The sequence below is a fragment of the Rhinolophus hipposideros genome (genome assembly GCF_964194185.1).
Source record: "Rhinolophus hipposideros genome assembly, chromosome: 1".
NCBI lineage: Eukaryota > Metazoa > Chordata > Mammalia > Chiroptera > Rhinolophidae > Rhinolophus > Rhinolophus hipposideros.
Window position 1 is genome coordinate 26,037,814 of NC_138047.1, and position 24,887 is coordinate 26,062,700.

At 36.2% G+C, this 24,887-nt stretch overlaps 1 protein-coding gene across 2 annotated transcripts in view; it reads right to left on the minus strand.

Annotated features, from left to right (window-relative positions):
- The window catches only part of KIF5B (kinesin family member 5B), a 39,323-nt gene extending 15,358 nt beyond the window's left edge, over positions 1-23,965 (minus strand). The window contains exons 1-13 of one of the 2 annotated variants that reach the window (XM_081057587.1): positions 23,381-23,965; positions 16,286-16,373; positions 7,741-7,814; positions 7,365-7,469; positions 6,787-6,835; positions 6,180-6,235; positions 6,003-6,090; positions 5,714-5,838; positions 4,583-4,687; positions 4,137-4,282; positions 3,327-3,475; positions 2,680-2,873; positions 1,764-1,832 (exon numbers count right to left, since the gene is read on the minus strand). In XM_081057587.1, the coding sequence (XP_080913713.1) occupies positions 1,764-1,832; positions 2,680-2,873; positions 3,327-3,475; positions 4,137-4,282; positions 4,583-4,687; positions 5,714-5,838; positions 6,003-6,090; positions 6,180-6,235; positions 6,787-6,835; positions 7,365-7,469; positions 7,741-7,814; positions 16,286-16,373; positions 23,381-23,506 (1,374 nt within the window). In that variant the 5' untranslated portion in view covers positions 23,507-23,965. The remainder of the gene's footprint in view (positions 1-1,763; positions 1,833-2,679; positions 2,874-3,326; positions 3,476-4,136; positions 4,283-4,582; positions 4,688-5,713; positions 5,839-6,002; positions 6,091-6,179; positions 6,236-6,786; positions 6,836-7,364; positions 7,470-7,740; positions 7,815-16,285; positions 16,374-23,380) is intronic. The other variant, XM_081057588.1, reaches the window with a different exon arrangement.
- Between the last annotated feature and the right edge of the window lie 922 nt (positions 23,966-24,887).

The window sequence follows — 24,887 nt, forward strand, 5'->3', positions numbered from 1 at the left end:
TTTGTGAGGTGTATAAATGTCTAATCACTGTTGTTTTGTATACCTGATATAATAAAAATAAATATATAAAATAAAATGGAAGAGTTAAAAAATGAGTAAAGTATGTATTTTTACCAATAGTATACAGGTTTTTAAAAACATATTTGCTAAGCACAAACGGGAGGAAATGTAGATGCTATTAACTGCGGTAACATTAATTTTTCAACAGATTTACCTAGTATCTACTATGTAGGCACTGTGCTAGACACTGTGGGAGACAGGAAGGAAATCAAATAAAGACCCTGCCATTGAGGAATCTAGATGAAAAAATAGGTACATAAATAAATGGAATACAAGAGCCATAAAGGAGGGACAGGACATGACAGTGCTTGGTAGTATAGGGAAAAACAGGGTTCTATCTGTAGGGAAGGTGGGTAGGACAGATAGATTTCAGTCATGTGCAAATTAACATGATAGAAAGACAAAGGCATTCTAGGCTCATGAATAGTGAGAAAAAGAAATTAGTAAATGTTTAGATTTGCTTTAAAGTTTAGATCTTCTTTGGGTAACAAGGGGTGGCTTCTGAGCTATGTCTCAGGAAATCCTGGTATCAGCATACAAAATTTGAACTGGAGAGAAGCTAAGAGGCTAGTTAGGAGGATACCGCAACCATCCAGGGTAAGTGGCTTTTAAGCAGGGGCAATGGAAACGTGTGGGAATATTAATGGGGCAGAAGGCTAACAGCCCTTAGAAGCAGGAGCCAGCTGAATGTCTTATGATGCACAAGACAAAACAACATAATGAAGAATTTTGCAAATATTACAAGTGCCCCTTTGAGAAAGTGCTATAGTTGAAGTAAGTATAAAGATGGTCTGAGCAGAATTAATTTGGCTGATGGTGGGTATCTCTTTCTTACTGAAGCTGTACAGTCTTTGCTATCCTTCTGCAAAACAAACCTTAAATGAAGGACCACTTTTCAATTATCTCCCCTACTTTGCAGGTGAGATAAAATGAGGGTCGACACTAGGAGAAAAACTAGAGAAGAGAAACTTAGAAGAATCAAGATGAAAGAATCAAAGAATCAAAGATGGCAGAAATGAACACCAGGTTAGGTGAAGGTAGAAATGTGAAGGAGTAAAAAAATGGTTTTCTTCATTGACATTCTTATTCCCACAATAAGAGCATACCCAAACTTATAAATTATCAAAGACAAAATCAATAGGATTCAGAAATCAATACTTACTTAATAAATTGAATAATCCCTTCAGACCTAGCCTATATCTATAGTGTGGTGAAGTAAGTGACAATAAAACATTGTTCTTAAATACTTCTTCCCTCGTTTCCATTGTAAACACTATACCTTTCATTAAGTGGGGGGGGGGGGGGGAGGATTGACGGTTACTCTAATGCAGTGTAAGTTTTTCCCAGTAAGAAATGTTTTGGGGAGAATAAGGAGACAAAATAGCACTGTACTTTAAGCAAGATAAGTAAAAGAGAGTTTTAAAAAAATCCAGGTTATATGTTAAAGAGTAAAAACTAAAAAAGGTATTCTCTCCCCTTCAGTTTGACAGAAGTCAACATTAACCTTAAGATGAAGTCAATCTGTGCCTCTATCCATGTATCAATTTCACAGCATATCAAGTGAAGCATGCACACATTCAAAAAATTTAAAAACGTACTCTAGTATAATCTGAGCTCTGTAGATTCCTTCATCTTTTATGTTGAAATGATAATGACAAACTATAAAGCATTTCTGGAAATAATAAGAAAGGTATTCAACTTACCTCTTCCTGATCCAACATCTGTGTCTTCAATTTCTCTACCAACTGGCTCTGTTGATTAATTTCCTCGTCCTAGAATTAAAGTAACAAATTAAAGTAGCTCACAACCTGGTTCTAATTGTTTCCTACCACAAAATGTAAGATTACTATCACCTCCCCCCTCCAATATTTCAAAATCATGTCTCCAAATTCAACATAGCTATTGTTGAATAAGTTAAAACAGATGGAATTTTTTTCAATCATCAATAATTGTAACATTTATCATGCAATAAGAAAAAGTGTATAAATATATTTAACATGCAATAAGGAAAAAAAAGCTATTCACTAAATACATTAAATACTAAAAAATAATTAACATGTTCGAAGCTATTATTGAAAATAATGGCCAGGCAGCCACATCCAACTTGCCATTTTAACTTAAAATACATAAAAATGCCACCCAAAAACAAACAAAATAAAACCAGAACTATTTTCTAGTCTCTTTACTACTCATTTTTCCCTTCCTCTCTATTTTGTTCATAATTTGTTTTTCACACTACTGACTGACATAATCAAAGCCAAGAAGATAACATTTTCACTTGATCCTATTTTCACTATCCAATCTCTTACATCATCTTTTACTAGTTTTCAGATCCCTGATTCTAAGAGGCAATTTCATTAAAGCTCTCCAATGACCCAATGCCAAATTTACTTTAAAAAGAAAGTTCCTTTAGCTTAAAAATCATGCCTATACATAGTTTCTGCATAGAAACAGAAATTGTGATTTTCTATTTTTTGTTAACGCAGTGATTTTCAAAAGGTTAAAAGAAATAAAAGAAGATGTATATAGGTCACAAGGACTAATAATATTGAAATTAGAAAATAAAAACACCTGTGTCAATAACAGTCTAGAACAAAACAGAACACGAATAGTATCTACCTTGTCATCAAGTTGTTTGTACAATTTAGCAATTTCTTCTTCACACTTTCTTCTTTCAGCATCAGTAAAGTTTCCAGTAACTCCAATTGTGGCTGCTGGTTTATCATTGGTGATAGTAATGTCCTTATCCACGGCAAAAGCTTCCAAGTTGGCTTTCTCTTTGTCAAACTGTTCATCAATAGGCACCGTCTCTCCTAAAATAAGACAACAGAATGATTAACAAAATTCCACCTATCTAAAACTAATTAATTTCAATTTTATTCCATTTCAGTAGCTCTTACCGACTTTCTTATCTGCTCAGTTCCTGAGATTTGAAAAGTTGGAATTACCTTTGACTTTCCTCTCCCCTAGCTTCTAAATCCAGTCACCAAGTCTTGTAATTTTTATTGCTTTCACCCTAATCTTAGGCACCCTGCTATCTCGTGACTTTTATAGCTTCTTAGTTGGCCTTTGTACCTCTATTTATTATTTCAGGTAAAATCAGAATTTAATATAAAAGACTTCATTTTTATTTGATGCTCCCTAATGCCTAAAAAGTGAAAATGGATATGCTTTGTTTATATTTATATTCACACCTAAATCAAATTTATAAAATAGCTCTAAATCTATATTCAACAACTAAAAGTAAAAAATTCTGAAGTTATTACCATTACGCCATCGATTAAGTTCATTTTCAAGCCATTGAATGGTGTTCCGCAGGGTCTTATTTTTTTCTTTTTCTCTTTCATATTTCTTTTTCCACTGTTCTGCGGTTAACTCTACATTGACACAAACTGTGTTCTTAATTGTTTTGGCCCTAAGAGAAGTAATTGGAGGGGAAAAAAGAATGTGACTGAAATTATTTTCAACTGGTATCTAATCTCTCTATGTAATACACATATATATGGCTAAGTAATTTAACTATTCTTGTCCCGTTAACTTGTTGACTAAATACTAAGAGCCATAATTAGTATAGTACTCATTCGCACCCCAACTAAATTTGGGTCAGCCCCCACATCCGTGAATAGCTTAAAAAAAAAAAATCAACCTGATAAAAATAAAACATGAGGGCCTATATTTTTCCAATTCATTTGCAAGGCTGAATTAAGAATTCATCATTGGAGGTCAAAGATGAAGCCATCATTATTTTCCTAGGCTAACCATCTCCTATAGATTATTTGAACACTGTCATTTATTCAACATAGGATTATATTTGTCAGACTTGTACTGTATCACCTGATTCAATGCTTATTTAATGCTGAATTAAAAGTTAACATTTGACTTTAATGTGTACTAAAACTTAATTCAAACCCAAGCAGTCTAAAAAAATGGACCTTACTCATTATGTCTATTAAAAAGTTGTGTCCAGCACACTAACAATATGCAATGATTTGAATAATATCTACCTGATATTTTCCTAGATTTAATGGACAAAAGGCCTATCTATATTCAGACTTTGTGTTTTCTTAACAACAAACCTTTGGCCAAATAGGAGTGTAGATTTTGTTTCAGATTCATTGTATGATGATGGAGAGCAGCAAATTACAATAGTAGTTCTACAGTTCCCACCTAATGAATCTTGAAGGATTCTTGTCATTTTACTATCTCGATATGGGACATATGTCTACATACAAAAACAAAAAACATGTAAGACCAACGGGTTTCTACATAATAAAATGTTATATAAATATGCTATTTAAAATAAACTACAGAGTGATTTCAGTTATTTTGTTTATTAAGATGAGAACTAGGATATAAATACTAATACTATAAAATAAATTCCTGAGACAACAAACTCATACATAGATTCAAACAGTGAATCTCTCATTCACTCGCACGAATGTGTGCGCGCACGCACACACACAGGCATTTAAGTAATTCCCCATAAGGTAAGAACAGGGAAATAAAAGACATGTATACTCACACTACCCTCAGCCAAAGCAGAAATAACATTTCCAAGAGCAGAAAGAGACTTGTTGATGTTCTTAGCTTCATCCAGCACGGCACCTTCAGCTCCAGTTTTACTAACCTATACATAAAATATACAAAAAAAAGAAAGAAAATTCTAAGTTTAAGATGATTTTCTTTGAATTTTCTAAAAAGTTCAGGTCATCAGTAACCAGCAAAACAAAACAAAAAAAACAAAGCTTCATGACTTTATTTGCCAAGTGTTTACTCTCAGGTACCACTATCGCTCAAGTATTACTCTTTTGAGGACTTAGTTAAGTAACTATCTGTAGGATAAGAATGTGATTAAGAAGACACCAAATTTTATTTTCAGTCTGTGCTCTTTAAAATAACCAGTTTAACACGTACATTTATACTTTACTAATTTGTTAGTCCCTTTTGCTACATTAGAAAAAGAGGAACTTTCTAAAATTTGCTAAAGCATGTTGTTGATAGAACCCTTAGAACAGAGACTAAACTAAATTTAAACATATGAGCAAACTTGCTTCTTTTAAGATGTGTGTGTATAAATATGTTAACAATATTGGCTGAAAAAAATGGCCTCTCAGAATTTGTAAAATTAGAGACAGCCTTTAAAGGATATGTTTAAGACTTTTTTGAGTAGAAGGAAATAGGTATGTCACTCTAATGAGAAAAAACAAATTTAGTAGAACAGTAAAAATAGTCACAGGGTCAATATTGAAACATTTGAACTTATTTTGACATAAATTAGAGTCAGATTATATAGGACTATAATAATAAAATAATCATCCAAAGGCCAAAGAAATAAGTACAACCAAATCAGAAATGACTAAATCAGAAATTGATAGTTACCAATTTCCCCAGGGAGCCCTTTGCTAATATGGATAAAAGATACCAAAAATTAGGAAAAGGATACCACATAAAATTTGTAACAACATAAGCTGAAGAAGTTCTCGATAAAAACATACGTCTTAAGTTAAAGGTAACACCTACTGGTTGAATTAGACTATGGTCCAAATAAGAGATTTGGAACTGATTATTGAGTTTATGTAATCATAAAGCATTGACATCAGTGCTTATAACTCTCAAAAATGCTTAGATATCTATCAGAATATAAAGATTTTACCTTTTCACTACCAGCTAAATCAACCAAATAAAGTTTTCCACTCAGCTTTTGTTCCGTTTGCGTGTTCTCTTGTTTTACATTAATAAGAAATATACTGTGACTCCTAGAGCTATGTTCATTCATATCTGCAATAAAATTACACAAAGACAACTATAAACAAACATGGCTTTCCTTTACTAATAATTTCTAAAGCATTATTTAGCTTAAAAATCTTACAGTTAATCAACTTGATAAAAATATTTTAAGACAGTTTTGTACCTTAACTAGAGTTAATAAATATTCAACTTACTTGTAACTGCTACATGTCTGTTGGATTTTCCTTCATCTATTGTATCCATAACTTCATCTGGACTACATACAAAACGTTCTGTGCATCCCTGTAAAATAATTTAAGTATGTCAACATCTTTAAAATTTCTTATTACAGGGCTTTTCTAAACCATCATTCTGTATTATTTTATAAGTACCTTTACATAGGGAACTCGGTTTTTATCTTCATGAACTGAAAGGTTGGTCTTTGAAACTGAAAAAGAAACAGAAATAATATTACCAATTCTCCTAAACTCTAACACTGACTATTAAATTCAATTGATTGTTTTCTTTCCCAGAGTAGCCTAATAACAATAGGTAAACTTTTAAAATATCAAAATATCACTATTACAAAAAGACCCCGTAGAAATAGTAGGAGATTTACATAGAAACCAACACAGCAATATGGAATTTTAGATGCACTTGAATCTCTACCATCTACGTTTTGGAAATAAAAACATTAAACCAGAGTGGTTCAATGGTTTGTCCAAAAACAATGTATCTAACTGGCAGCTGACAGAAACTCAGGACTTGTGTTCTGTAACTCCAGTTCAATGCTCTAATTACTACTTATGAAGCACCATAAACATCTACTTTAAATAAGTTATTCTATGTGTTAAAAGGCACTCAGCTTAAATTTTAAATGTCTGTTTCCTACAACTTAAGTCTACTTCATACAATTACTAAGAAATGGCCTCACATCTACTACTAAAAAAAGTAATACATGCTATTTTTAAACGATCTAAGAGCAAGAATTTAACTTACCATCTAATAGGTCCCTAATCTTATCCAAATAAATTTCAAAATATGAAACCTAAAGGGCAAAGAAATGGAAGGAAAAAAGATTAATCAATTAAAATTATAAAATAATTTATTCTATTACTCATTAAATATTTAATGGGTTCTGAGTGCCAGGAAACATCCAGACTAGGGGGACAGTTATCAACAACTCAGCCAGAGTTCATATTCTAATGGAAAGACCTAAATTCGCTAAGCTGCTTACATAACTAAGAAGCAATTTCCATTACATATCTTCATCTAAAATGAATTAGACTAGTTAGAGTAGTAAGAACCTTTGAGTTCTATAGTAAAACAAACTCCTTTATTTTACAGAGAAGGGAGACAAGGCAAAAGAGACTTAGCTAACTTGTTTAACTCGGTCATCTAATGTCAGATGAGAATCCAAGTTTACTAATTCTAATAATCTTTAACTATACCTGTCCATAAAATAATTTCCAAAGTATCTTAAAATATATTGTAAAAGGAAATTATCATTCACTATTTTTTAGAATATACTTATTCTAGGTTTAAAATAAAATACAATCTTTTCCCAAGTATTTTACCTTAATATGAAATTCCAAATTTTCATCCATGGAGTAAATATAATTAAAAATATCTTGTACTATTCTTGGAATAATTCCCATGCCTTCTGGATCATGAAGTTTACCCTACAGAAAACAAAATTAGACTTCTTAAACAAACTGAAATATGAATTATAACTCGAAACTTTCAATGTACATCTTATAGTCAATAGAGGATAGGAATTATAATTATTGCTATTTTTTGGTGAAGACGGCTGTACAAATATCTAAAAAAACCAAATTCACCTATTACACACTTTGGGAAGTTACACAAAAATACTGTATAAGTTCACAAATAATGACTAAATATACTGTCTCTGCTGCAAATCACATCCAAGTACAGATGATAAAATATTACCTCCATTGTGTGTGTCTTCCCAGAGGATGTCTGTCCATATGCAAATATTGTTCCATTGTATCCCTCAAGTACATCTAGAAGAAAATAAGAGATTTTATATTTCAAGGGATTTTTTTCCCCCTTAAGCAAGATTCTTAAGAAATTACTTCAGAATGTTAGAAAACACTACCAAATTCACACACACATTAACCCTGTTCCTAATCCATGCATAATCAAATCTAATAAAATATTTGTGGGAACAACAATGAGGAAAATTCAGATAATGTCTTTACACTAATACGAAGATTCCACCAAAGTTTAGTACATGAAAGATTTACAAAGACATTAAAGGAAATAACTAACACATTTAATAATTTTCTTAGTGATGATCCAGCTAAGCAATTATTTTCTCTCCAGCCGATTACTTTCTGTGGTCTGTAAGAAACAAATTTTAAATTCTGTTGCTTATAAGCATCACTTATGTCAGTGTATACTCAAATGTCCTTATATCTATATTCCAAAGTATTATGTGATCTAAAAGAAAAAAATGCTCTGCCAATTTATATACAGATATGAATCAGCATTTAGAAATGGGACTATTGATTGGTGGTTGATTGGTGGTTAAATCTCACAAACCCATACATCCCTCCTTACACAAAATATTATAAGCCCAGTCTTACTTCAAAATCAATTATCAGAAGGTTGCCTGTAAAATTAAAAAAATATCTTTTTTGGCCCTTTGTGTATCTCAAAATCTACCATTAACATTTAAGTATCTTCCTTTCCTAGGCTGAAGGAAAAAAAAAGAGAATATGAGCGAAAAAGGAGGCGACCTTTTGATTTCTAGTTTTCAGGAATTCTGTTTATTCTGTTTTGGTGATAAAAAAAGTACTGACATTACTTCCTACTCTAGAGAATGCCTAAGTGAATAGAGAAGCCTTGGTTGGAAGTAGCAGCCAGTAATAGTAAAGTAAATTAGCAAGTCAATACTTGCTTTCTTAATTGGTTATTTTAAAACAGGAGGGAAGAAAACTATCCCAATATCGGGCACAACTAACTAGGTTAATAAATTTCTTACGGAAACATTAAAGAGAGAAAGATGGCATCAGTATTTACTTCCCTGGGAAGATTTTAAGAGATTTCAAACATTTTCAAAATCTTTTTAGTTTTAAGAAGGAAAGCAAAACAATTTCAAGAATTCCATTTAAAATAGATGGGATTGCAGTACTTCTGTCAGCAATTCTGAAGAAGAAATAATGTGGAGGAAAAAGGCAGACCCTTTCCAATTCACTTCCTTTATATATATATAATTGCTCCCGGTATGTTTACAGCATACCCTCTGCTTAAGATTTTTTAATCAATCACATAAAACTAAGCATAAATTCCAAAATTTGTTAAATCTATAAAGGGTCCATTCATGATATGGATCCAATTATCTAACAACTACAATAGGTACTTAATAAATATTTGTAGGTGAATAAGTGACTTTCCCAAGATCACATTAGTAGCCTATGTCTATATGCTATTATAATACATTTGTGCCATGTGAAAACTATTATACAAAGGCTCCTAGGGTAATAAACGTATGCAATAATTCGTATTTGGGATTTTAAACATAATTGAAAAATTTTTATGACTACAGAGATTATGGAATATTCAACATTCAAATATTTCCTGAGCACTTGCAAAGATCCAAGCTCTGCTCTGGACAGAGGGGACATAGCAATGACTAGGTGATTTCTAGATATGCCACGTTATCACCAAAGCAGTAATATTTGTATTAGGAAAATAATCACTTCTTGCCTATCTTCATACCTATCCCTGAGTTTGCTTTTTATAGTGATTTAACTCCCAAAATTTTATTTTTTTATTAGGTTCAGGTGTACAAAAAAAATAATTAGACATTTTCACCTACATAGTGATAACCCCACAAGTCTACTACCCCTGACATTGTACATAGCTATTACAATACCATTGACTATATTCCCTATGCTGTACATCGCGTGACTACACACACACACACACACACACACACACATATTTAATTATAGTTGACATTCAGTACTATTTTATATGTTTCAGGTGTACAGCGGTGATTAGGCATTTATATAATCTATGAAGTGATCCCCCCTAAGTACAGTACCTATCTTAGTCTACAGAACATTATTCATTATATTCCCCAAACTGTATTTCATATCCCCATGGCTATATTGTGTCTACTAATTTGTACTTTCTAATCCCTTCACCTTTCCCCCACCCCCAACCCCCTCCCATCTAGCAACCATCAGTTTGTTCTCCGCATCTGAGTCTATTTCTATTTTGTTTGCTCATTTATTCTGTTCTTTAGATTCCACACATAAGTGAGATCATATGGTATTTGTCTTTCTCAGGCTGACTTATATCATTTAGCATAATACCCTCTAGGGCCATCCATGTTGTTGCAAATGGTAAGATTGCATTCTTTTTATGGCAGAGTAATAATACTCCATTGTATAAATGTACCACAATTTCTTTACCCAACTGTCTATTGATGGGCATTTCAGTTGATTCCATATCTTGGCTATTGTGAATAGTGCTGCCATAAACATAGGGGTGCATATATTTTTTCAAATTAGTGTTTTGGATTTTTTTGGATATTCAGAAGTGGAATTGCTGGGTCACAAGGTAGTTCTAGTTTTAACTTTTTGAGGAATCTCCATACTGTTTTCCATAGTGGCTGCACCAATTTGCAATCCTACCAACAGTGCAGAAAGGTTTCCTTTTGTCCACATCATCACCAGCACTTCCACCATTTTATTTTCTAAAATATCTAAACATACAGAAAAATTGAATAAACATCCCTATAACCAGCACCAAGATTCTACCATTATTTTATTATTTTACTGTTTGCTAGCCATCCATCTTATTTTTTAATGTATTTCAAAGTAAACTGCAGACTTCAATCCATTCCCACCTAAATACTTAGCCTTGCATTTACCATTAACTAGACTTTAGGACTTCGCAGTTTTATTCTTCTGAGGTAAATTTTACATAAAATTAAACACATATTTTACTTATAGATCTATTAAAAAATACGAATACTTATCTATTTGAAAATCCTAGAGAGCACACATCTATAATCACATAAAAGTAGACACTTTTTGACCTGGCTCTTGTTTACTGTTCAGTTCCATCTCCCACCTCCTTCTCCTCACAATGCTTTTTTATCGGTACCAATGTTTTTATTGGTAAAAAAGGGTCAAATCTGACAATTTTATATGGTTCAACTTCGTTGTCATTCCATAACGTATGTTGCCCCCCACACGTGGTACTCTTCTCATGTGGGCATGCATTTAGCCCATGTGTCATCTCTCCACCTGGAGGGCACCCCTCCCTCTCCCTACTTTTTGTTCATACTTTAAGACCAACTCAGGCTTTACATCTTCCTCCAACCCAACTCCACAACCCACCCCCAAATAAATCTGGATATGAGCCCCATCCTATGTGCTCTTACAGCATCTGTATTTAATCCTAACACTTATCACTGGGTATTGCAACCAGCAATTTACTTGTCTGCCTTCCTCAGCAGCCTGTGAACTCCCTGAGGCCGGACTATGTTTAACTACCAGCACAGTGCCTGGCACGTAATAGGAACTCGAATGCTTGCCGAGTGCTTATCATCATCTCTAACACCAGCACCTTTCCAAAGCCTCTCCCCTCTTAAATATACTTCTACTGTTCTTGTGAGAAAGACAGAAGTGGGCAACCATGGATAAATATTATTTCTTTCATAATTTGTTAACAAAAAAAACATATTTAGCAAGTGAGACAACAGCACATCACTTTCTAAAAGTTGTTTAATCTCTTTGAACTTCAGCTTCTTCATTAACAAAATGTCTGCTTAGAGGAAAACAGAATTAGAAGTTATACAAAATTATTATTGTTAACATTTGAGAGCATATAACGTGCTAGATTAGTAATTTTTCATATATTAATGTATTTAATCCTCACAACACTCTATGCAAGGTACTATTTTCAGTCCCATTTTACTGAGCATGGAGAGATTAAATAACTCGCCTGTAGTTCTACAGCTAATAAGATGGAGCTGGGATGCAAACTCAGACAGTCTTGGCTTCAAAGACGTGCTCTTAACCACTACACTGTATTCTCAAGGAACACAGGAAATAATATAAATACACACAGGCTGCATCTGGTAAAATTAAATGTGGATTCAGTGGCAGACAGTCCAGGTCTGGAAGCCATGGCAGAAAACAGGAATTTATAAGGCCTGGTACAATGCCTGGCATAAAGCAAGTACTAAATACCTGACAACTACTTCCTACAGAGGAAACAAACTTGTAGACGTCACTGAGATTTCAGAATTCAAAAGAGAATACAAGTTGGTAAACCTTGCTCAAAAGAAAAAAAAATGTATCACATGCATCTACAGAAAAGTTATATAGTTGTACAGAATTTTATGAAACAATGCAACCTCAGGGGAGTGCCCAGAGAGTACTGCTGCTTTCAAGGTCATTCCTGGTAGCTTGCTCATCAAATCTACAACTCAGAAGAAATATCAGCTAGCTCATCATTTTGCTGATCCTTGCCTACCAACAGTTTCTAACCGGTCTTCCACTTGATCTGTCTGCCATGACTGCCCCAAGTTCAACCTGCCATGTATTTATTTAATTGGTTTACTGTCCTCACACCTCACCAGACACCCATCACCTACCCCTACCCCATCTCTCTCTTTAAATCTATGTATTTAAATTGGCAACTGTCACCCGCATATCCTTGTCCAGGACAAGACCCACAGTAACTATTACATCCAAACTCCTCCAAAATGGCAGACAGCACTTAGGTGAATAAGAAAGGAAAAAGTCATAGCCAGGTGATACCTTTCTAATATAAATGACAAAGCTGGCATAGAAGCAGGAAAGAGATAATGACAGAAAGCTTCTATTGTAACAAGTGCTTGAAGTCTAATTTTGTAAAATGAAAATATCCTAGGCTATGAGTTATCTCAAGTACAATTGTGGTTGATTAAATTAAGAAAATGCTTCCCCTTCTCAGGACATAGAGAAAACAAACAGCAGTCTGTTTGTGCGTTTACTTTGTACCAGCCCCGGTGAAGTACTTCTTCAAGAATCATCTTTAAAATCCTTGCAGTACCCTTATTTTGCAAAAGAGGAAATGGAGACTGACTTAGAAAGGCTTAGAAAGGTTAGGTAACTTGCCAAAAGTCACAGAGCTAGAAAGTGGCCAAGCCTAGACTTCAATCTACGTTTGTATGATTCCAAAGCCTGTGTGTTCTTAACCATACTGCAAAGACAGGAACTGGTATTCAGACCTTGATTCCAAACAGTAAAGCAGGAACTTGCTGGTGAAGTAAAAGGGACCAAAATTTGGAGAAAAGAAGGGAATTTCAGGAAAAGAATGATATAAACTTAGAATTGTAAACAGTAATAAAACAGAACAAAGGAGTAGAAACATGTATCCTAGATTTAAGGACAGATTTCAAAGAGTTCTGAAAAAGGTAGGTATGAGACTATTATTACTACGTTTCCCCAAAAATAATACCTAGCCGGGCAATCAGCTCTAATGCATCTTTTGGAGCAAAAATTAATATAAGACCCGGTATTATATTATAATATTATATATTATATAAGACTGGGTCTTATAGTAAAATAAGACCGGGTATTGTATTATATTATACCCAGTCTTATATTATATTAGACCCGTCTTATATTCTAATAAAATAAGACCGGGTCTTATATTAATTTTTGCTCCAAAAGACGCATTAGAGCTGATTGTCAGGCTAGGTCTTATTTTCGGGGAAACACAGTAAGAGACTGAGAATATACAAAAGATAAAAACCACTAGAACAGTAGGAGAAAGGTAAAAGCCCCACTATAAGTGGGTCTTATAAAAACTAAGGCCCTAAAGAGTTTTTAAAAGACACAGAAAAATAATGAATGAGTAGACGTGCATTACCTAGAAAAGATAAAATGTTAACAAATGAACTAAGACAGAAATATTCCTATTTTATTATGATTTTCTAAACATTACCCTCAAAATAGAACAACAGAATAAACATGGTCAAGACAGACTTTCAGGTTGAGGTGGGTAGGATGGTCAGAGTTTTAAATGAGCCCAAGTTTCTAGTTATAAGAGAATTCCATCCCATGGATAAAAATTTCAGTTATTGTATGTAAGTTTTAAAAGCCACAGACAATGAAGGTAACAGAAGAGGACTAACTTGTAAATGTTATACTTTTCTTTCTTTTCTTCTGTCTTTTTAAAAGAAAGGGTTTATTAGGCCATTGCTAGGGGGAAAAAAAAAGGAGGGGGGTAGGGGAACATGGGGGGAAGATGGGGGAAAAATGACGGAAAAGGGAAGGGGGAGGGGGAAGAGGAGGAGGAGGAGAAGGAGGAGGAGATGGGTCTGGGGCATGGAGCCTAAACCGCCAGCAGCACAGCTAGGTAGGGAAGACAACATGTCCCTATACTTCTATTCAAAGGGGGAAAACGATAAATTCTAGGAGCTGCAGACAACAATACCAACATTCCACTAAGGAAAAGCTATGGATGAACAACCTCATTTCCCATTTGGATAGGGTCACCCAAATGGTACTTTGGGGAAATACCAGAGTCATGCACTATGATTTCATAAAAGAATCCAAGTTTTTCATCATATTCTTGTAGATATGTAGGCAACTCAGAACCCTAGGAAGGTAACTATAAAAACAAAACTCAAAATATCATCAAGATATGAACAAAACGGAATTTGCACTTTAAAGGCTTGCATTCAGATTTAAAAAACTCCAGTATTCAAGTGTGAATGGGGGTTTAGTGCTGTCTGCAACAGATGTGAAAAAGATTTGAACATTTAAATTGACCATGAATTCCTGAATCAGTAACCTTACATTATTTAAAAAACTAATGTTATCTTAGGCCACACTGATGACAAATGTTATGTCACGATCAAAGAATACAATTGGGTTCCATCATGGAGAAATCCATTTGCAAAGCTATTTGATGCTCGCAACAAAAGATGACACTGGTTCCTCTGTTGCCATCATTTACAGAATCACAAGTTAATTCTCCTCATTTTAGGAAGATTTCAGCATCCAGAACGTTGTCCCTCACCAATACCATTCCCGTTTTAATTCTTGGTGTTTCAATGTCTATGGAATAGATGATCCCACTAAAACACCCTGGCCTCTCAGATCCTTGACCTAATTTTCTCCATGATCTTGTCCCTTACTCCTTCAGATGCCATGGAGTTCATGATCATACTCTATCTAGTACCCGGATTACAACCAGCCTTTGACTCCAGAGACTGTAACACACAAATCTCACCACCTTTTTTCACTGTCCTTCAAATCTGCTCGCTCTATGTCCTCCGTCCCCTCACCCACGTTAGATTCCACGGGTCTCCACTATCATCACTGTTGACAACAGAGTCAGCCTCAATTCTCTTGCCCTTCTTTCCCTCTTTTTTGTACTTGCCTGGCAAAACCCCAACTGGGTAAATTCAACTCTTCTGGCAGCTAACCTCAAGTGGGTCCTTTATGCTGCCTGGCAATATCGCCACATTTCCCTAACCCATTCACTTCATGCTGCTAGAAGCTGGCGTCATACTTTTTCCTAAAACCTCCTCCCCCATTGTCTCTCTGTGATGACTTTGCTCACTGTATCATAGACAAAATGGAATATGAAAAAAAAGACACGACATTTCCCCTCCATCACATCTTTAAATCTACTTTTTATGTAGATTATGTATCCATAAATTCTACCTCCCCTCCTGTTACTGGATGAACTGTCTGTGTTCCTACTTAATACTAACCTGCCCAACCTCTATTCTGGGAAATGCTACAGGACGGATTTTGCCTCAATCTGAGAAGCATTTTTTTAACAATTAGAGCTGGCAAAAAATAAAATAAATCATAAAGTAATGGCTATTTAACTGTAAGATCCCTTTGAGAAAAGGGATTTCTATAACGAAGTCCAGATAATCACTTAACATCCTCACAGCTTTAGGGTTCTATGGTTTTAAAAAATATAAAACTGAAAAATATCCTAATATAAGTTAATAGTATGAACTGGAATATACTACTTTTCTCACCCTTGACAACCTGTGTTAAATTCCTCAAGGGTTTTTCTGCTGATACAAGATAACTCGTTGGGGAAGGAATAACAACAGAATGAAAGAATGGCACACAGCCGTTTTTTAGTACTTGTTAGAAACTTGTCTATTTTATTTTTAACCTCATGCTGCTATATTTCTAAAATAGCTACCTTAGAAACTCTCCGGGGAATATCTAATAGAAATGCACCTCCCAATAACACTGTAGAGTAATACTATAATTCTTAAAACAACTTCTTTCACTAGGTACTGCATATAAGTTAGATCATGGAATTTGAGCAACAGTAAGTTTACTAATTGTGTTTGAACTTTTTATTAATTGCTGAAGTTGTTTAAATAAGAAGGGGTATTAAAATGAAAAAGAATGTTGGATACATAGGAAAGATCACAAACAAAATTTTACTTATTGCTGGGACAACTTAGGTTAAACATATTTACCTTTAACAATCTTCTTTGCACAGTCATTATACACTTGTTCTTGAGATGTGTTTGACTGGAACACCCGATCAAATGCATAAGGTTTGGTCTGAAAAACAGAAACAAAAGTTTCAACTACACAAATTAAAGGTGAAGGCATTTCTAAGCTCCTTTAATTTAAAGATATCATATATATAACCTTTACAATAGGATCCCTTCTATGCATCACTTCATGTCACAGAACCCTTGTGGAAAGGACCTAGGATCATATAACACAAATCCACGAAAATAAAACACCACAAAAACAAGAATGTCTGTTTTAGTCTTTGTTGTATTTTCAGGGCCTAGCACAGTAATTATAATTAGCACTACTATGGTAGGCACCAAAATTTTGCTGTGTGAATTTTTAATTTATGAGTGGTTTCTCTGGCAGGTGTTGAGACTGTACTTTCAGTATTAATATCATTTTGCAGCTAAGGAAACTAGAATCATGAAAGGTACAAAAGTTGTTGTCAACAAAATTGAAACTCAAATCCAAATCTGTCTTTGAGTTCCGGGCTCCTTCCATTACTCTACTCAGCTTTACAGTTTACTGCAACAGCTTTTCGGCCATTCATTCATTTAACAAGTATTTATGGAATGTCTATTATGCTAGACCCCATGCTAGAAAGATAACCAAGACAGATTCACTGTTTTAGTGGACCATAAGTAACAGTGAGGCAGACATCAAATAATTAAGTGACTAGAATTCTGACTCATGCGACAGTATTACGAAAGTACTCAGAGCGTTTAACAGGAGAACCTGAGTTTGGGGGAAGGCTGAAGAATGTCAGGCAAACACTGGAGAAGGAATGTTGAAGAACTTCAGAATAAGTAGCACCTAGCTTACTGCTGATCTTCAGTATTAGTCATGAGGGAGGGTGAGTGTGAGTAAGTAGTCTAGGCACTGGGAATAGGATGCTTAAAGATCCCAAGGCAGAAAGGTGGGAGCATCTGAGATCTTGCTCCCAGGCTGATGTCATCAGTTTGCCTCAAATAAATTGATAAAACTTTAAAAAGATTAAAAAAAAAAGAAAGATCTGAAGGCAGAAAGGAGCCTGTAGCATTCAAGAAATCAAAGGAAGTAAAGTTTGAAATATAAGGAATAAAGACAAAATGCAATTGTCAAAACAGCAAAAATTACAATAGTTATTTTGAAAACAATTTTGACCTCGTGGGACCCCTGAAAGGATCTGGGGGACTCCACCTTGGGAACACATTTAGAGAACTGCTGATGTAGTCTGAGAAGGAGCCAGAGGCATAGAATGAAAAAAAATCAGAGCAGTGTCCATGTAAATCAAGGAAGAATTTTCCAGGAGGAAGTGATTGTGTCAAATATAGCTATATGGTCAGGCAAAACTGAAAAGTATCCAATGACAAAGGTCAGACTGGAATGGGTTGAGAGAAGAATGCAAGGTAACCAAGTAGAGCAGAAAACTGGCTGTGGGTCTAAGAAAGATAATTTTCTTAAGATGGGCAAGACCTGAGCATATTTTAATGTTCACAGTTTAGTAATCTAGGAGAGAAAGTGATTATTGAAAGATGAAAAGAAAGGAGCAAGGGGCTTCTGGGTATTTGAAAGTGTCTGCCTGTTCTTTAGTTTCTTCTAAAAGAAAGGAAGCTGAACCCTAAAATACAAAACAATTATACAAAAAATACAAAAATATAAAACAATTTTCTGAAGACTTCAGAAAAAAATCCTTAATATTATAGACTACTTTCTAGTTCTTGGCTTGAAAACAAAAAAAAAGACCTTGCTCTTCATAGTACAATCTCCCTCATCAAAGCTTGGAATAAAAGTAACAATGAAGCAGACATTCCTAAAAGGCTATCCAAGGCCATTCCCAACTCCCCCTCCACCTGCCATCTCCTACTAGATAGGCTGGAAACCTAACCACCTGCTAGCCTAGTCGTCTTGCAACTAGTGGCCACATGACCCACTTTTGGACACTAAGAAGTAAGTGATGGTCTGCTGGGAGGTCCGAGAAGCGATTTGTTTTCCTTATGAAAAGGACCAACTCCGCTAAAGCTGCCTTTTCTCCTTTCTGTAATGAATGTCTGGAGCTGTAATGTCCATCTTGCAAAAATGATGATGAAAAGTCAATAACTAAGGAAGACAGAGGATGACAGCATCAGTAAGTATAGCAATAAGGGCCTATCTCTAGATTTTTATGAGAAAAATAACCTCTAATTTATTTAAACCACTATTAATTATTGTTTCATTAATTATTGTTTGCCCGCTGCATATGAAAGCATTCCTGATGGATATACTAAGATGCTCTCACTTGGGTGTCAATTAAAAGTAGGCATCTCAATGTCTGATTATGCTTTGGCTAAGACATACATAAAAGTTTCCTGCTAAGAAGCATCTGAGACATTAACATTTAAACCTACAGCTGTGGCTGAAAAAAGACAATCTATTGTTTTACTGATTATACAAGATGTATTCATGAAAAACAATTCTGAAAACAAACACAAGTACAATCAAAATAACAATCACCACCCAGAGATAAAACATGCTAATATTTTTCTATGCAAAAAGGAAATAATTTTCCCTCTTCATCTATCCAGCAAAGCATCTATAAGGGATGAGATACTGTAAACGAGTAACAATTTTAGAAATGACATTTAATTAGTAGACTACAGTGTTCAAAGAATAGAGAATATGGCTGTGTAGAGCCTTGAATACGAAACTAAGAAGCTGTATACTAGGATCTAAAACTAAGTGATCAAGTAATGCTAACTGAATTGAAATGGAGACAGCCTCTAGTCTTACAGAACTCACAACCTAGTAAAGAGTCAGGAAGAAACTGCAACTAGCCAAAATATACATTTAATAACAGAGGTGGAAAAAATAGTATGAAAGCAAAAATTAAACAATGATTAATTCTAATTTTGCTTGTAAGAAACAAGTTAATCAATAGAAAACAGATAAAAGCATGCAGATAATAACTTCATCCCTCCAAAATAAGTCAAATAGAATTTTATTAAACATTTAAAGAATAAAAAGAATTACTGACCTTTAAGTGCTTATCTCCATTTTTACATTAATAAAAAACAGTACTTGTAAACCATTTAGAAAGAGATATGCCAAAAATAATGGGTAATAGTAAAACCCACCTTAAATGTACATTATGCAGCTATTTACTTTAGCATCACCTCACAGCAAATATGTAAACTATCTCTACAACCTTATTAAAGTACAACTATGAACATATAAACACAAAAACAATTATGCTGGGACTGAGTAATTTGTTTAGAAGGTATATCATTGTTAAATTAAAAATTAGGGGCGGCCAGATGGCTCAGTTGGTTAGAGCATGAGCTCTCAGCAAGGTTGCCGGTTCAATTCCCACATGGGATGGTGGGCTGCGCCCCCTGCAACTAAAGATTGAAAACAGCAACTGGACTTGGAGCTGAGCTGCGCCCTCCACAACTAGATTGAAGGACAACGACTTGGAGCTGACCGGCCCTGCAAAAACACATTGTTCACCAATAAAAAAAAATTTTTTTTAATAAAAATAAAACCTGGTTCTTGGCCTCAGTATATTATGCACTCTTTATTTCTGTGTATCTTCAAAGGCACTTCCAGTCACAATATACACTGACATCTAACGTTAGTCTTCAAGGGGACAAAACCAAATATGTATTAGTTTATTTGAACTGCAACCATACGTTACATTTCTTAAGTGATTCCTGTCTGCACAAACCAGGCTGAACACCAAATTAGGTTACAAAGGAGATCCTTCTGGCAGGGATATACCTTTCTCCGGAATTTTAAATAGTAATCATCAGATCACAAGGGATTATATGATACTAGATTTTCCTTAGTTAGACTCTGATTGTGGGCTAACTAACATTCCATATTTGTAAAGGTATGTGATAATGGCTCTTATTCTTTTAATTTTCATTCCTAAAGTAATCAGATCATACATCAAATCATCATTCACTTGAAAACAGAAATCTTGTGCTGTAGTCAAGAAACTGGGGAAGACAATCTAATTGTTTATTCTCTAATTTCAATGAACTACAACAGACTGTTTTTGGTCTAGCAGCCTCTACAGTATACTATATAAGGAACAATGATTAGTAAAGATACTGAACAATGCAACTGCGCATGTTCCACTTTATGATGCATAAATAGATACACGAGTAATTTTTTCTATGGATTTTTCTGTTTTCAGCAGTCTCGTTTGAACTACATATAGAGCTTCCCTTGTCTTCCCTTTATTGTAGATATCAAATTCTCTTATTTATTTAAAGCAAATGGATTATTGAAAGGTTTTCATAAAATAATTTATTTATTTCATTCAATATGTGATATTCAAAGCTTCAAGTTCTTAGTTACACAAAAAAACTATGATGGCAAAACAGAAAAACATGATAAGATTACAAGATTTGCCTGCCATGGGGGTCACGTGATATTAAAATAACTGATTACATGAGTAAAAGAAAAAAAAAATGGACAAAATATTGGAAACCGAACTTAGATGAATATCAGAATCCTTAAAAATTACTTTCTATGTGAGCACTGATTAAACTTATAATTCAGTAAAAGCAAAAAACAAAAACTTATTCTTTAAATTTCGATTTAACTACAAGACTGTGTACAAGTGTTTAAAATACTTCAGTTTCAAATTCTGTATTGTAATTCCTTCTTAAACTATTTATTTTGAATCAGGATCAAGATCCAGTAAAACAAATAAACCATGAAGATTTTACCTAGTAACATTCTAATTTCACTTCTCCCAGCAGCCCTTATAAATTCCCAAATAACCTTTGAAAAGTAAAATAATTCATTTAAAAAACTGAGCAAAAATGAGACCTCAAAGTAATTAATGACTTACTATATGCAAAAGATTAGTTCCTGAAAATAATGAACTGAACATGTTGCCTTACATGTCTTAAGGCTTTGTCACTCATTTGTAATGTATTTTTGCTTATATTTTTTAAAAAAAGACTAAAACACTTGCCAGTTTACATAAAGGCCAACTTAACTGTTCATCGCTGATTAACAGCTCAATCATCTATCATTTCTAATATTATCATTTAAATTTATTTATATTACTGAGGAAACATTAGAAACTTATAATAACTTTATCCAAAGGAAACAACCTAGCACAAATGTGCTTCCTGTGGCAATTGTTTTCTTTTCACTCTTTCCTTGTATCTTATGTTATATTTGGGCGGTATCAGAAGGTTGCCTTCTAACATAATCTTAACACATTTTGTGAATGCCAAGTTCCAGCATTAAAAAAAATGCATCTTGGTAATTCTTTAAGATTTGTGTAAACACAAAAAAAAAATTTGGAGAATTAAGACATTCTTAATACAAGTCTAAGGAAAACAGCTTTTGTGTGTCAACCACTGTTGAGACTGAGTAATCACAAAAACTAAGAAACTCATGTTTGCCAACTTACAACCCAGGCCTTACAAGCCTCCTGATTCCACGTAAAATACTCCTGTATCATCCTAAAGGAAAAGGAATCACTACTTCTGTGCTTAACTTCTTGGCCTCACTATGATGTCATTTACAGCAAGATATTTTCTTGTGGACTTGTTAACAAAGAACCAGCTTGACAGTCTTCACACAGCAGTAGCTAGCAGTTGTTAGTAACCTAATGACTTGTTTGTCAAGAGCCTAACAAGCAACGTGGAGCAACATTCATTTTCTAGACCTGAACTTTGGAAACTTGCACATAAAAACTCTAAAGAACTTTAGTCCTGTCTGATATGGCAATGCTTTTAATTATCACTGTCCCATCTCCTGTGACCCCTGTCCTATTTCCAAATTAAACTGTCCAAATAATATGCTAAATATGGAATGCCACTAAAAAAACCTTACTATTAAAATTTCATGCCATGATAGCAATGTAGAAAAAAGTTCTGCCACATAGCATTACCAACAAAGACTTAATTTTTAGTTACAGTTCACTGTTCTGTATGCAGTATCTTAATATCCATTTTAATCTTCTTGAACTAAAAAAAAAAAACCAAAACCCCCCAAAAAACACACCAACTTTACCTTCTGGTCTCCCCGACAATGATTCAGCCAACTCTGATTATCTTATGTTTTCTACTTCAAAATGACAGTATCTCACTATCCTCGGGATTACTAAAATCAACTTTTTCAAGGTAGACCTTAGTTGTAGAAGCAGAAATCTAATACCAACAAGAAATCTAGTTTTACAGGTTAAATTTTATCTGGTTTTAAAAGCTTGCTTTTATAATACTGTCTGATATATAGCTTTTATAATACTGTCTGATATACACGCACAAAAAATTAACTTTTTTTTACCCAGACTGTTACCCGATAAAACCTAGTTAAGAGTGTGAGAGGACGGCTACTTCTGGGCCCCGGACCCAATCTGAATCAGCGACATCTGTACACAGTACTGATCACTGCGATTTCAAAAAAAAACCCTATTTCTTTTTACTCCTATAGTCCTCTAGTAATCGTTTTCAGTTGTTAACAAAAAGCAGACGGGTACACATTCGAGGTACAGGTGTATTTTGTAGTTGGGTAACTTTCTCTCCTGCCTCGGGGTTAAACAATACGGTTCAACTCGTAGTTCTATGTGGCTACACATCTAAGGAGCTGTACTATTTAACACACAGCGGGGCTGATCTCATAGCTCAACGTTCCCAGCTCAACTTTAATCTTACATATTTTATGAACGGTAAATTGGGGGTAGTCCAAAACCCCAACAGCCATCAGCAACAGTAACTGCGTACACACACACACACACACTAAATATACGCAAATATACGCTAAACTCGCTCCCCAGTTTCTCCAGCGCCCCAGGCGGGGGAGTGGCCCAGACCCAGACCCGGCGCCTCCGGTGTCCCGGCGCCTCCGGTGTCCCGGCCCCGAAGACCGGGGTGGGGGCGACCCAGGACCAAACGCGGAGCTGCGCAGCCTCCCTGCCCCGGTTGTCTGACCCGGGACACGCCGCTCGGAAGGACTGGGGACGCCACCGCCCCCCCTGCGTTCCGCACACCGCCACTTCCCCGAACTCCAGCCCCGCGGGCCTCAAGGAAGGGGCGGTGCCCGGGGACGGAGCGGAGGTCACTTACCGCGATCATGACCGTGTCTTCTCCCTGAAACTTAGCGATGTATTTATCGCCGCGGTTCACTTCAGACTCGTTGAGAGGTCTGAAGCGACACATCACTTTGATGTTGCACTCGGCCGGGTCCGCCATCTTTCTCGTCGCCGGGGCCGGAGGCCGGGAGCCACTCCCCGCCGCTCAGTCTGGGAGGAAGCGGGCCCGAACGGGGGGCACAGGGTCGCGAAGGCCGAGACAATCAGCAGCAGTCCGCTGCGTCGCGCTTCTCCCGGCGGCGGCAGCCGGGAAGCCGGGACTCGAAGAGCGGGAGCCGGCAGCCGTCGCCCTGAGGCTCACTTCCGATCCATCATGGCAGCCATGGCGGCGGCGGCACCGGGTGGAGCGTCCGCGGCTCCTCGGATTCTGACTCTCCGGCCCAGGCAGGCTGCGGGGTCTGGAGGGATTCTGAAGACCCGGAACGCGGCCCCCTCCTCCCTTGGACAAAGCAGGCTGGGCCCCCCGTCCGCCGCCCAGCTATCTGCCTGCCGGCTAGCCGGCTGCCACCCGGTCACTCCTAAGGCCGCAGACCCGCGACCGGGCGGTGGGATGGGCGGCGCGAGAGGAGCACCGCGCAGGCGCGGAGGCCCGGCCGCCCCAGCGACCAATCCGTGCCCGCGGCCGCGCCGGGCGGTGCCGCCTCCCCGCCGCCGCTCTCCGCGGGTCGGCCGCAGAATCGGGTTACAGGGGCCGCTCCGGTGCGAAAAGTACCTTTGGCCATCGGGCCGCTGTGCCCACTACCGTCCCGCCGCCGAGTTCCCCCAAGGCAGATGCACTAAGCTTTTTTTATTGTAGGGGAACAATGGATTTGTTAAAACTATGTTGTCGTTTGTTTAAATAAAATACTGTATTCCAGTAGGGACGTGTTTGCTTTCTGTTTGGTCTGGAGATAACTGAGTCCCCGCCCGCCTTTTTAGAGCGCTTTGCCAGAAAAAGGAAGATTTGAATGAAGGGTGTTGGGACATGGTTCTCGGGGTGAAGCAGTTGCTCTTTTCTTGAGAGAGTGGGTTGGGGAGACGGGACTGTGAAAGAAAAAGGAAATTTCTTCCAAGGAAAGAAGAAGGTTGCTGAAGAAATGTAGAAAAATAGGGTGAGGTAGGAGGAGGCTCTCAGTCAATCCGAGGGCCCTCTTCCCCTGTAATACACGTATGAAAATCATCAGCCTCAACAGCAGAGGAATGACGGACCTAGGATGGAAAGATGCTTTCAAAGGGCCTGGATACATTTGGGGATTACATGTCGAAGGAGAACCACTCCACAGTTGAGTTTGCCTCCTATTTTTAGAAGATGGATACTATAATGGCTCTTCACATGGAAGTCGCTCTTAAGTGCCGTTGGAAGGAGAACTGCAAGATAATTAGGAATCCTTCCTCTGGCTACCAGTTTGTTTGTAAAAGGAAGGATTGGACTATGGAAACCTCCAATGCCCTCTTTCCTTGCCCAATCATCCTAAAACTTCCAGAAATGAATCTTTCAGGAT